At 41.7% G+C, this 13,501-nt stretch overlaps 1 protein-coding gene across 3 annotated transcripts in view; it reads left to right on the top strand.

Annotated features, from left to right (window-relative positions):
• Positions 1-5,334, top strand: part of ARHGEF12 (Rho guanine nucleotide exchange factor 12) — a 123,824-nt gene extending 118,490 nt beyond the window's left edge. For all 3 annotated transcript variants that reach the window (XM_015242133.3, XM_015242134.3, XM_015242132.3), the window contains 2 exons: positions 652-721; positions 1,278-5,334. In XM_015242133.3, coding sequence (XP_015097619.1) covers positions 652-721; positions 1,278-1,288 — 81 coding nt within the window. In that variant the 3' untranslated portion in view covers positions 1,289-5,334. The remainder of the gene's footprint in view (positions 1-651; positions 722-1,277) is intronic.
• Positions 5,335-13,501: the final 8,167 nt, after the last annotated feature.

Below are 13,501 nucleotides of genomic sequence, written 5' to 3'. Positions count from 1 at the left end.
TTTTGTAAACTGGTCATTGAAGATGTCACTGTATAAGCCAGCCTTGCAAAACTGACTTTTGTGGTAATTTCAGAGAAAAGAACTTTGCGAGTTTGCCATCAGTAGGCGCGGCCGCCAGAGCTTAAATGTTTTGTCGTGACATCATTTAGTGGAGGCTCTAGAGACAGAGACGAACATGTTCTTAACCTCTTAGCTAATAGCTCTTTGGGAGGACTGGTCTCCTTTAGTTTTTCTTTTAACTTCACGTGATAGGTTTTCCTTTCTTCACATGATTCTATGTAGGGACATGCTGTGGCTGATGAGGTGAGATAGCTACAAGGCCACTGGGGGCAGGTTGGCTTCAGTTTACTTCATAGCACATGTGGGGCCATTTTCAGGGCGGCTCCTGGGGGTGGGAGAGTCAGCTTTCCCGGTTGCCCCTTCCTCTATTTCCTTTTACATGGAAAAACGTTAAGTTATTCACTGAAGGGAGAAACAGGTAAAAGGAATGAAATTTACTTTTTTCTCCTACTACAAAATTTTTAATGATGTTAATGTTGAAATTGGAAGCATGTACCTGTAATTTTTTTTAAAAAAAAGTCTTCTTTCCTATTTTCAAAATAAAATTTTTTACAATGTTCAAATGAAAACCCTATGGGTTTTGTTTTACAGAAAGTGGAGGAAAGTTACACCATTCTTTGCCAAAGGCTGGCTGGATCAGCCCTCACAGACAAGCACTCAGGTACGTGAAAACTGGATTTCACACTCAAGAATCATCCCACCTGAACAGTTCATTGAATGAAATGCTGTATTATTCTTTAAAGTGGAAACCTTCTGAGATGCCATTTCTTTTCTGACTTAAAAAACTGCTTGTTTCCAAACATCGTGTATCAAGTAGAGGCTGCTGTCTGCTGACTCAGCTCTTCCTTTCTGTGAGGAGCTGCAGTTGTCAGTCCCCAGGCCACCCCTTTCTCTGTCTGTCTTCATCTTTGCAAAAGCAGAAGGCAGAGCTGTAGTAAATCGAGGCTCCCAGGTGGTGGAGGTGGGGTCCTCTGCAGGCCTGGCTGCACTTCTGTGTCTCCCCTGACTGTGAGAGCAATGTCTCTCGTGACTGCAGGGGGATCTGTGTTCAGAGCAGCAGTTTGCACTCATTTGCTTACATGCTTTCACATGAGGTTATTCTGATCCAGAAACAGAGATATAATGATGCCCACAGGTTTCAAATGTATTCTCTAAGCATTCATTTTGCTTTGTTCTTTCGTCTTAATTTGATCTCCACACCTCTCTGTTCTGCCCAGATAAAAGTTAGAGCTGCTTGTCCTGGAGGTGACTGAAGGTTGGATTTGAGCGTTGATCGGCCTTGTATCACCACATCCTGGCTCCAGTGTGGACACACAGAGCGTGTGTGACAGGGGATGTGCCTGCGGACTCCCTGGGGTGGCCGTGTCCCGAGGTGCCCAGAGCGGGACTGGTTCTTCACAGCCTGGCAGCTGCACTAGTTTGTCAGTGAGGGAGCACCCCTTCTCTCACTGCTCTCCTCACTACCGGAAATTCACTTTGATTCAGAACAAAAACCAAATGTATAGAGTTTTGGGTGTAGAATATGAGATTTTACTTAGACTTAAGAAAAAGAGAAAATCAGATGTATTTATTTGACTTCATTCCGTATTTGAAAGCACATTTTAATTTTTATTTTGCCATGTTTTATTTGAATTGAGTAGTGAGAGTTTTAGCCCTTTGTGTTTAGTACACCCAAGGATCGATTGCTCCTGAAGCAAAGAATTCAGGATGGGGTATTAGGAGGTGGGATAGAGAGGTGACGAGGAGGAGGGAGTAAGCAGAGGGAGGGAGGAGCATCCAGCCTTCACTAAAACTGTACCCCAGTAGGCTGTTCCTCTGAGAGTCACCTCAAAAGCATAGTCTGCCGCAGCTCCTAAGTGCAGAGGACTTGAGCTCTGTGCTCCCAGGTAGGGCTTCCTCCCACCCGAGGCAAGCACCTCTTCTCTGTAGCTGGGATCTACTCCCAATTAACAGGAATCCTCAATGTACTAAATAGCAGGCACTTGAAAAGTGGGTGTGTTTTCTTCTGTTGTCTCCTTTTCTGTTGAGGGTTGGAATTTGAGAGGGAGAGGAAAGCAAATTTTATTTTCTTGACTATAATAATTTGTTATTCTTGGTATTGTTTCATTTTTATAATTATACATTAGACTTTGGCACTTGTGTAAAATTATCCCTGCCGATTGAGCAGAAGGGAAAAACAAACATGTTTCAGATGGTGGCAGGGGTGGGGGTTGCTGAGGAGGGTGGGACGGGAGCGGGTAAGAGTTTGGGAAGGTGATGTAGCTGAATCACTACTGAGTTGAACAATGGCTTGCATTAGCCACGGGTACACTGATTATAAGGCCAGTAAAATTTTAGTACCTGGAGGTTTGACTCTGATTTTTGCACTGATGGTGCCAAAGGGCTCTTTGAATTAAAAGGAGAGCCAAGAGTGGAGTGGAGAAAGATGTGCTGGAGAAGGCAGAGCTGCTCAAACCAGCTCCGGAAGCACTTCCTCTGACTTCACTGCTGGAGCTTTCTCCACACTGGTGCAGGACTGACCTTAAAACATTGCAGACCAGAACATACACTGGATACTGCGGGCAAGGCACTGGTAACTGCCTGCTCTAGAATGAATAGCAGTGCTGGCAGCACCCTCCAGAGGATAAATGTTTCAGAACTGTAACTTGAGAACTCCTTCAGTTATATTGGCTTTCTATGGTTTTCTTTGTGCACCAGGCATATATGTTTTGGAGTATTTTTGCCAATTAAAACGAAATCATTTGTCAGATAGTAAAATTCTGTTAATATTCAAGGAGTTCATCCACTGCTCATATCTTTCAGTAGTGCCCTCTGAACTCTGAGGGTAATTAGGGTGTAATTTTACTCTTCCCTGCCATCCCCCAACCCTCCCTCCAAATATATATATTTTCTCCCTCATCACAAGTGGTAAGGATTCCCAACTACTTTTATAAACACCACTGCAACTTAACAGGCTCAACAAGCTCACCTATGTCCAGATCCCTGTTTCTGTCTTTCCAAAACTGTTCTGTTTTTAAGTAGACCAACTTGGATCATTGGACCGTATCAATAAACTAGAATTTTATTTTGAATTGTAGCCCACGTATTCAGTAAATCAAAATGGGATTAAAATTTTTAGAAGCAGAAGTTAATATTTAAGTAAAGTTTGGAACTTGAACTTTCTGTATCTCTCAAGAGAAGCAAGTGGAAACCAAATGGTTACAATTGTGCTGCTGGAAATAATGTAGTCACTCCCAACTAAAGGGGCTATACCTGTAGTTACTTGACACTCATACCATCAGTGGGCAATTCATCAGGAGGAAGGTAAATGTAAATAGAATTTTCATTTTCACTTCAGACAGTACAGGGTAATTGCATGATTCTCTAGCACTCATTCAGGAAGCTTTGTAAGATACCAAAGTTTTGGTTTCTCTTCTAGCTCAGCCAACCCCTTGTCCTTAGCAACTGTTTGCTTTTGTTTCCCTGCAGTTTAACTTCTCCTTGAAATAAAAACAGGGCTAACTGGAAAAATATTTTGACCATAGCTCTAGTACTTCCGAATAAATTCATATCGAGATTTTCAAATGAAGCCCCAAACTGAAGTCTGATTCTGAAATGATTCCATAATTTTGAGTGTTCCTGTTATCTTAACGAGCCTAACTTCTTCCCTCCTCCTTCCCAGCCTGGCCTCCCACACCCTCTTTTTTTTTTTTTTTTGTGGCCATTATAATGACGTCCATTTTACTTTGATACTATATCTGCCTTTCAGGATGATGGAATTCAATATTCACCTATGTTTGAGTGAGGCTAGTTACTATCAAGCTGTTCTCTCAAAGTTAACGTGACTGGAAGTTGGAATCTACTTCCACACGGAAAGATCCAAGAGTGGTGGAAAAAGCAACCTTCCCAGAGCAGGAGAGCTGGGGTTTAGCTGTTGCAGTGACCTGCCGTGACCCTGTGCTGTCTCTCTCCTGTGGGCCTGATGGCTCCTCTGCTATGAAGTGACAAATTACATTTGGAATGTCTCCTTCCTTTTCAGAGAACAGAGTTAATCAAGGTAAATCAACAAACCCCCAAAGTGCTATAATTTACGATCATGATTACCGCCCTAGAAGCCATGTACTTGGCATACTTTAAAATCAGCTAACTTGAACTGCTTGAGTTATCTTGGCTTTTAGGACCTAAACCGTAATTACTTATTATATGATACTGCGCCGAAGGTCTATTTTATAAGCCTTTTGGCTTTCTTTTCCCTAAAACAACTTCTAATGACTGTTAGAAAGGTGAGTCCCTCTGAAAAAGGTTTTGTTAATTTGTTTTTGGAGGAAGGTGGGGAGCTATTGTGACAGTAGAGGAGGAAAGCCTATTTTTTCTTATTTTTGAAGCTGAAGAAAGTAATTATGCTTCCTGTGAGTTGTCTTTGATTTGCGTACTTTTTTTTTCTCTGAAACTTTCTTTTTGATGTTGGTAAATTTGGTGTATTACCTGGAGCTTCTGTATTTCAAACTGGAAGCCGTCTTCTTTGAAGGTGGTTTGTGGTGTTGTTTTGACCTACTAGAGCTTTGGTCAGCATTTCCTTCCCTACGTGTCACAGAGGGCACCATTCAGAACTGTGTCCAGAGGACCCCAAAGTAGAAAGTCAGCAGGACCTTCCAGTCCTCTTTGTGCTGGCTAGCTTTCTCCCCCCTAGTGTTACAATTTTTGTTTTGTAAATTATGGGTTGTTTTTTTTCCTGACTTTTCCACCCCTTTTCAAAGTGATCTGCAAAATTGTCCTTTCTTCAAGAAAAGAGTTCCTTTTGCCTTATTCTTCCCCCTTTGGTACTGATGGTTTGGAAAATAAACTGATAGGAAAAAAAGTACCTCCTAGAAGGAAGCCCTGTTCACCGTGTCTGGGTGCCAACAGCTAAGCAGACGTACTGCAAACATGATAAACTGTAATGTGCACACTGCGGGTTATTTTTACTCAGCCTCTTCCCACTAGAACATTTTACCTTCCTTGTTCACCATACAATCATGTACTCTTTAACAGAAATTACTTTTAAAGAAATCTGGAACTATCTTTAAAAAAAAAACTTTATTAATAATCGTGTATTTTTACTGATCACATTTTTAAATGCCTAAAAGACTTTATTGTTCTAATTATCCAGACGTACCTTTGTAAAATAGCTCTTTTATGAATTAGCTGTAAGGCTGTATGTTTCTGGAACAAAATATTGGTCATCTAAAAACTCTGTTTTCTGGGGTCTGGGAAAATAGAAAATGAGAATTCAAATATTAAATATGCTTAAAGGAACCAAGTATTTGACTTGTTATTTATATTCCTGTTGATTTGTCTCATACAAGCTATGTTAGAAAAGTTTCAGTGCCCAGGAGGCCTCAGTTAATCTTACTGGCAGTGACTGTCAGATACCTTCCTGCTTATTAGAGCGTCTTTACTAGTCAGACCAGCCAGCTGATCTCCGTCACGTGTGAACTTCCCTGAGGACCCTCCCAGCTGGGATTGCCCCAGCAGCTAGGGCAGCTCTGCTGTCATTTTTTAAACCGCTTTATTGGGATATAGTTCATATATTGTATAATTCACTCATTTAAAATGTACAGTTCAGTGGTGGGGATACATTACATTATTACTATTTTTAATGGTGGTAAAATATATATATAATATAAAAGTTGTCATTTTAACCATTTTTAAGTGTACTTTAGTGGGATTAATGGGGCAGCTTTTATGGCCCACTTGAAGATACTTTGGTTTAATGCTGACCTAAATGAAAATAAGATGTCCTTACTGCCATTCTTATCCCCAGTGTTGGACTTCCCAAACTGCCAGCGTTTCTGAGTTTTTATGGGTCCCATTTCAGCTTAGAAGATTCCCTGAGTTTGGGGCTTTTTCGTGTGTTGGTTTTGACATGGAGTGTAATTTGATGTATTCTTGGGGTGCTCTTTGAGTTTCCAGTCCCTCAGGGTTGCATTTGGCTGATAGATACAATAAGCATAACCAGAAATGCTTAGTGTTTGTAGGATCTTTTAGTTAAACCTTTAAAAAAATTAAGTCACGTGTACTTTGCAGAAATCAACCTGTTTGTACTCTTAGCTCTATTTGTAAACATAGATAGAAATAAGATAGAAGATTAGATAGAAGAAAGAAATACCTAAACCATCCGTACTTGCTCCTAGATGGCCATCTTCTTAAAGGAATAGAGAAGGCCAGACTCTGTCTTGGCATGTGAGCAGTCACTTCCACTTTTTGCCATTCCTCTTTAAGCCAAGACGTCCTGCTTCACCAAAGGTTTAATATCGGCTTGAAAGATAAGAGGATCTATCCTGATGAAAAACTTGCTTTTCAGTTGAACTTGGTATCTTTCTACTATGACGAATGTCATAAAACATTACAGATTAATAGCTCAGTGTAGGTGTTTTCCTTTTTTTTTTTTTTTCTGCAGCAAGTATAATTCTTGTTACTAATTGAACACAGTTCCTTGATTCTGGCCACCAGGGAATATGTTTGTTTTGCCATCTATTCTTACTAGTGAGACATCATTGTTCCCTGAGCATCCGCTGAGGCCTTGGTTCGAACTCACTTAAGGTAGGTCGAGCTGTCTTTCCAATTCCAGCCTTTCCCCCTCATTCGAGTAGGGTGCTTTTGGACCTACCTATAGCATAAGGCTTCCTTCACAGCATTTTATTTCAGAGGATTCCTTTCTTTGTATATGTGACCACAGGGGTGGGGCTGCCTGAACATATTCTGATCAGTAACAATAATTAGGAATAAACCCAGTAATCTTTTAAAAACTTTTTAGAGACATAATCTGTACAGCAAAATATTTTTCTACTGTCTTACTATTTTAAATATTAAAGGCAAGTAGCATGATGTAATGCAGGAGTTCTCAATCTTTTTTGATCTCAGGACCACTTTATACCTGACCTTATGGTGGCTTACTTTATTAGACATTAAATTGAGAAAATTTACAAGAAATGAGAAAATTAATAAAAATATTAATTCATTAGAAAAGGTAAACCCACTACATATTTGTATGAAAAATTACTTTGTTTTTCTACAATGAAAGTATTGAGAAGAATGGCTTGTAGTTTTCAAATCTCTAATATTTGGCATACAGAAGATAACTGAATTCTAATATCTACTTCTGCGTGCAGTCTGGTGTGACAAGGTTGTTTCAGTTGAACTAGATGAAGAAAACCCAGCCTCACACAGATACATTTTTAAAAAGGATAGATCTTTTCAGATGATTGTGCATATTCTTCTTTCATAATACACTGGAATTTGACAACTAGTAGTTTTTTAAAAGCTGCAATGTGGAATCTGAAGCCATATCAATGAAATCTGTATATTCTGACACACTCAAATCCATCAATCCATTTAATGCTTTAGATGTGCAAAGAATGGAATCTTTTCCCCTGCATGATGTTGTAATATCCTGTATTAGTCATTTGGAAAACATTGGTTTACTGAGTTATGCAGGTCTTCAAATGTTGACACATTATATAATATCAAAAAGTCACATTGGTTAACATCAGTAACAAATCTCATCAGAAAAGTCTCATGATGGTATATACAAATTTCCAAAGCTTTTAGTTTTTGCTTGAAAGCTCAAATTTTATCATTGGCAAATACAGTTGTTTGCCTTCAAATGACAGGCTTACTTTTTTCCCTTTTGAAAAAGAACCTGCCAAACATGCAAGTCTGAATAGCTTCTTGCTTACCATTCTTTCAAGTTCGAGTAATCTTCCATTTGAGGGGGTAAAAAGTGGCTCGTTTAGCTCCCAACTCAAACACCTGCACAGGTACTTCCCTGCAGACACAGCCGTGGAACTGGGGAATGTGGCTCAGGTGCTTTATGCATGCTTCCCATTTTGTCACAGTTTTTAAAAAATGTGTACTCAGGGGTGGAGATTTAATAAAATTACTCACTTTTATTGCTTCATCAAGGGCACTCTGAAGTGAAGCTGGCAGTGTTTGTATTGCAGACGAGCGGCAGTGAAGAAGGCAGTGATGCCTGGTGAGGTTGGGTGTCATTGCCCTGATTTAGGCTGAGCTGCCAGCAGCTTTACCCTCCATTGCTTTTGCACCGTTGATGAAAATGTTAACATGGTGAAAAGTCAAATGGTGTCTTAGTAGTATTTTGAAAATAGGTTTGATTCCCTGGACCCTATGAAAGAGGCTTGGAGACCCTTCTCCCAGGGGTTTGCAGACCACGCTTGTAGAACTACTGATGTAGTGGGAAAGGCCTGAACTTCGGCAACCTGGGTTCAATTCCAGCTCTCCTCCTTACTTGCTCTGCAACCTTGAGCAGATTACCCTCTCAGTGTCCATTTTCTCATCTGCAAATTGGAGTCATCATACTCAACCCTAACAGAGTCGGGAGAGGAGTAAATGAAAAGTTACCAGACGTGTGATTCGTATCTCTAAAGCTGGGTTGGTTGGTTGGTTGGTTGGTTGGTTGGTTTTTCATTCTAGAATTTGAGTATTTAAAGCAGGAAAGGTGAAAAATGATTAATGAACTTAGGATATGTAAATATCTTTCTTCCTAATACAGCCCTATTTCATGTTTTATAATGTGTCTAAACCCTAGGCTCTTGGGGTGTGGTGGGGGTGTGTGTGTGTATGTGTTCCTTATTTAAAAATCCGTTGCTGATCTCTATAACAATACACTTGTTTAACCTAATTGTTCTTCCAAACGTAAAGAAAGTGGGAGTGGGAACCCTGTGATTTAGTAAGAACCTCGACTTTGGAGAAACTTGTACTTTGGACTTGTGCTGTTTTGATGCTACTGTTATAAGGGGGTAGAGTGTGGTAGTGGTACCTGTTCCCGAAACTTCAGTAATCATGTGAAATTAGTGATTTCCATCTTGCCCCCTTCCATGTGTAATCAGCTTTAAGCTAGATTTTGGTTGTTTTGAAACGTCTTTATTCTCTTACATGAGCTGCTTTCATTCTTTTTAGTTAATGAGAGACTGAGTTATATTGTGGTTATTTAATGAGAGTCTATGTTTTCCTAAAAATGCGTGGATCACATGTCGATAGCACGAAAGAGCGTAAGTGCTTTTCATATTCAAATCATGATAGTACTTTGAGGTGATCTTTTCTGGAGAACTCGAACCCTGTAGCCTGGACATCATGGCATGAGGTCCAGTGATCTCTGCGCTTTCTCTCTGCCTTGCCTTCTGTCCATACACAGGACCAGTGAAGCAGGAACACGTCAAACCTGAGTCCTTGCTAGTCTCTGCTCTATTAGCTGGTTGTCTAACCTAGAACAAGTCCTTACCTTACCTGGGCCTCTGTCTTCTCATCTTACACTGAGCAAGTCTGTGGAATGAGTTACACAGAAACGTGGAGACAGCTTACCTCTGACTGGCTCGGTAGTCTCAGGGAGGCTCTGTCCTTCCCCAACCTTGTGTGCTGCTGTAAAGAAGAGTGTAATTTTAGTATCAGTCACTGAAGTCTGTCTCTGGACATTTCTTTTTCTCCTAATTCTTCTTTGCAATATTTCTTTTCTTTTGATAGCTTCCTCTAGTTCAGTCTTACCTCTAGTTTGATGAAGCATTATTTTCATTTTTTCTTTTCTCCTGATCTCGCTGCCCATTTATGAGAACCCTGGGGGCTTTTCTGGAAGAAGACCTGATATTCCTGGTTCAGAGGAGACTTTCTGAGCGTCTGCTGAGGGGAATCTGATAGTCTTATCTCCATCCCATCTCATGTTCTGAGTGGATGGCCTGTTCTGAAAGGTTCATGATATTTAGAGAATTTATAAAAATTGAGTGGCCAGAACATGACCTAGCTGAATTGATGATTTAGCAAGCAAATCATGAAAATCAAATAGTGATTTTCTGCACTATCAGAAAAACTGGTCCAGCCAGCAAGAATATGTCCAAGAGAACTTGGAAACTTTCATGCAAACAAACATTAATAAACTAACAGCTTAAGGACAAAACTTCCTATGCCGTGCCACCTACTGAAAGTAAAAGACTCATATTCTTGACTGCTTTTTTTCTTTTCCTTTTAGAAACTGCCGTCTTTGGGATACATTCTAACTGCTTGGACAGTCAGTAACATTTAGCTGCAACACATATAGAGCCTAACGTTTGCTTCTGGGGGATGGGGAGGGGTATCTGCACTCTAGTGGCGTGTGGGGAAGGTTCTGGATCTTCAAACCTGAGTTATGATTGATTAACTTACACTCCCAGCTTCCTTCCTCTCTTCAGAGACGTTCTGGGCTAAATCGCATTAAGACTGGGCACCCCTGGGCAGATTAAAGTAAGCAGGAATCTCTCTGTCTTGGGCCAGAATAACTAGGCAACAGCAACTAAAGAGTTCATTGATTAATTGGTTAACTTATTCCCAGCTATTTCTCAGAAAACAAAGATTTGGAGGAGCAGAGTGTTTGATATGGTTTGAGGGAAAAAATAAAACATAGGGCTTAGGGAAGGGAGGCTGAAGATCAGACTCATCTACAGTATTTGTTACTGGGGCCTGTGGTTTTTTTTTTTTCTTTCTTTCTTTCTTTCAAAATGTCTTTTTGATTTAGCACTTGCTCTGCTCCCACTGGAGCCAGGTTGTTCCGCCGCACACGTGGACGTCTAACACACTGTGAGAACTGCCTCCTCGTGCTCCCCCGCCTGTCACACACATGGCCCCCCGTCCAGTTTTCCAAAAACACTTCTCTCATCACGCCACTTGCCTGCCCAAGAGCCTACGATGGCTTAGTGGTTACTGCTGTATGGAGATTAAACTCTGCTTAGTGTCTGAGATGTTCATGATTTATCCCGCCGACCTCATGGCCCTCTAACTCCCGCACCGTGCACCCTCTCTGCCAGGAAGGCTTCGCCTCCTCCCTGTCTTCCTCCACAGCATTCCAGGTCCTGCCTCAGCCTCTGCTCCTGGGTCTGTGTCGTTCTGAAGTGCTCCTTTTGCTCCTCTCTGTTGATCCTCCCCCTGCTCATCTTCTCCAGATCACGCTTTCCATTTCCTGCAACCGTGAGTTCCTGTCCCCTTGGCCCAATGCTTCCTGTGGTTTTGTGTCTCCCTCGTACCCCACCTGACCCCAGTATTTCTGCTCTGTGCAGAGCAGTGTGCCACGTCTCGTGAAAGGAGTAGCTACGGTTTATTAAAAGTACAAACTATGGATCAGGTGCTGCACCCTTTGTGTACGTTACCCCTCATCTTCACCAGCACCCCGAGAGCTAAGCGGTTTTCTCCTTTTTTAATAGATGAGGCAGCTGAAGTTGGTGGTGATCACGATGTTCCTAATGGAATAGCCAGAATTCAAGGCAAGGTCTGTCTTCCACCAAAGCCTTGCCTTTATGACCCCACTGTGGAAAGTTTCTGTCCTTAAAAGTGTTTACAATCAAATCGTGTAGACAAGCACATGAGCAGCACTCTTCTGCCTTGCCCCCTTACTAAACTACAGGGACTTACATTGGACTAAGATTAAGAAATCTGCATGTCATTTAGGATGTCTGATCTTGGGAGTGGTTTGGACTTAGCCAAACATAAAAAAAGACTATTTCAGCAACTGAACTACATTGACTAGTATAGAGTCTCTAGAAAAAGGAAAGTTAGGAGGCAGAGAGACCAGTGGAAGGCTACTGTAACATCCAACCAGAGGCTTAAATTTGGTAAAGTGATAGAATGGGGGAAAATGGTATAGTTAAGACAGAATTTACAGATGTTGGCATGCAAGTTAATATCCAATATACAGGAGAGGGGAGAGTTTTTTTAAAAAAGATTGTTTCGTGGACCTAAGAGATTGGTATTGCCATTAACAGAAGTCAGGACTCATGGAGGAGTGGCAGGCTTTGAGGCGAAAATTAGTTTAACTTGGCCGTGTTCAGTTTTAGGCAGCGGTATATCAACTTGGGGATGTCCACCAGGAGGAAGCTGTAAATGCAGTCCTGGAGCTGAATTGAGTTGAGTCATACATGTGAGCTGTCCCAGCTGGATTAAGGACAAGAGCCTGTGTTCATAAATTCTCTGAGTTGAAGGTACTTTAGAGTCTGTCAACTGATGAATGGAGAAATAAAGTGTGCATATCCATACGATGGAGTGTTCTCTAGCCGTAAAAGACATGAAGCACTGATACAAGCTGTAACACGAAGGACCTTGCAAACATTATGCTAAGTGAAGAAACCAGTTACAAAGGACCACAGATGGCATGATTCATTTATATGAAACGTCTAGAATAGGTAAATCCATAGAGACTGAAAGTAGACTTCGGGTCGCCAGAGGCTGGGGAAAGGGGAGAATGCTAAGGGCATGGAGTGATTAAAATATTCCGGAGTTTGGGGGTTGATGAAAATGCTCTGGAATTAAAGAGTGATGATAGTTACACAACCTTGCAAACATACCAAAAGCCACTGAATCGTATACTTTACAAGGGTGAATTTTACGGCATGTGGATTATGCCTTTTTAAAAAGGAAAGAAGAAAAGTACCTAGTGGATCACTACTGTGTCCCCACACCATGTGGTTCACCAGGGTGCTTACACAGCTCCTGTGCATGGGGACTCACCCTCTCACACAGTCACTCATTCCGTTGTTTTGGACCTTGAACTGGCATATGTGGAGTAGTGTATAAGGAACATGGATTTTGGACACTGTACAGTCCTGGCCCTGCCACTCACTAACTGGCGTGACACTGGGTGAGGCAGTTAACAAGACTCAGTTTCATCCTCTGCAACATGCGGGAAATAACGGCGCTTGCCTCACAGGGTTGCACAGACGACAACGACACAGCGCGTGGGAAGCGTGCGGTGCCTGTGCAGTCATCGCCGGACAACAGGTAACACGTAGTTTCTTGTTATTCCTCGCCTGCCCTTTCCTACTGCACCGCATACCTAGTAAGCGTTCAGTCACCAAACACTTAGCAATTTGGTTGCCCACTGGCCCAAAAGGGCTAAAACACCAGATTGAGGAACATGGGGCAATGACATGGAAGTAAGCTGTGAAAATGAGGGGTTTCTCGGTGGTTTTGTTTTTTAAGGATCTTGAGGTCGATTTGCCAGCTTTGTTTTTCCCTTCACGAGGCACGCACACAGTGTGGCCAGAGATCTCAGGTGCTTTTGGATCTTGGCAGCTGCGTGGTGGCCCCACAAGATGCCAGGGGAGCTTGTGTTTAGTTTTCCCCCAAAGATTCAGTAACACCGAGAGAGTTGAGAGCTGTCTTATTTAGCATAAGGCAGCTGACCCAAACCTCCCCACTATCCCTACGCTCTTTGGAAGCTAAAATATAAACAGGAAAGTAGCTGGTAAAGTGTGTGAAAGCAGCGAGGAGTTATTTCCCAGATCCTTGTCCTCACCTCGGCCTTCTTATCCTTGTTTTGGCTAAGGTTGGACAAGTACTATGAAATGATGGGGCACCACCATCCTAGACGGGAGACGATGTATTCAGGTTCCATCATCTAGAAGATTTGGTAACCCTTTACAAACCATTTGTTATATTATGTGTCTAG

Source organism: Vicugna pacos, chromosome 33 (assembly GCF_048564905.1).
Source record: "Vicugna pacos chromosome 33, VicPac4, whole genome shotgun sequence".
Lineage (NCBI taxonomy): Eukaryota > Metazoa > Chordata > Mammalia > Artiodactyla > Camelidae > Vicugna > Vicugna pacos.
This window is presented reverse-complemented; position numbering and strand designations above follow the sequence as displayed.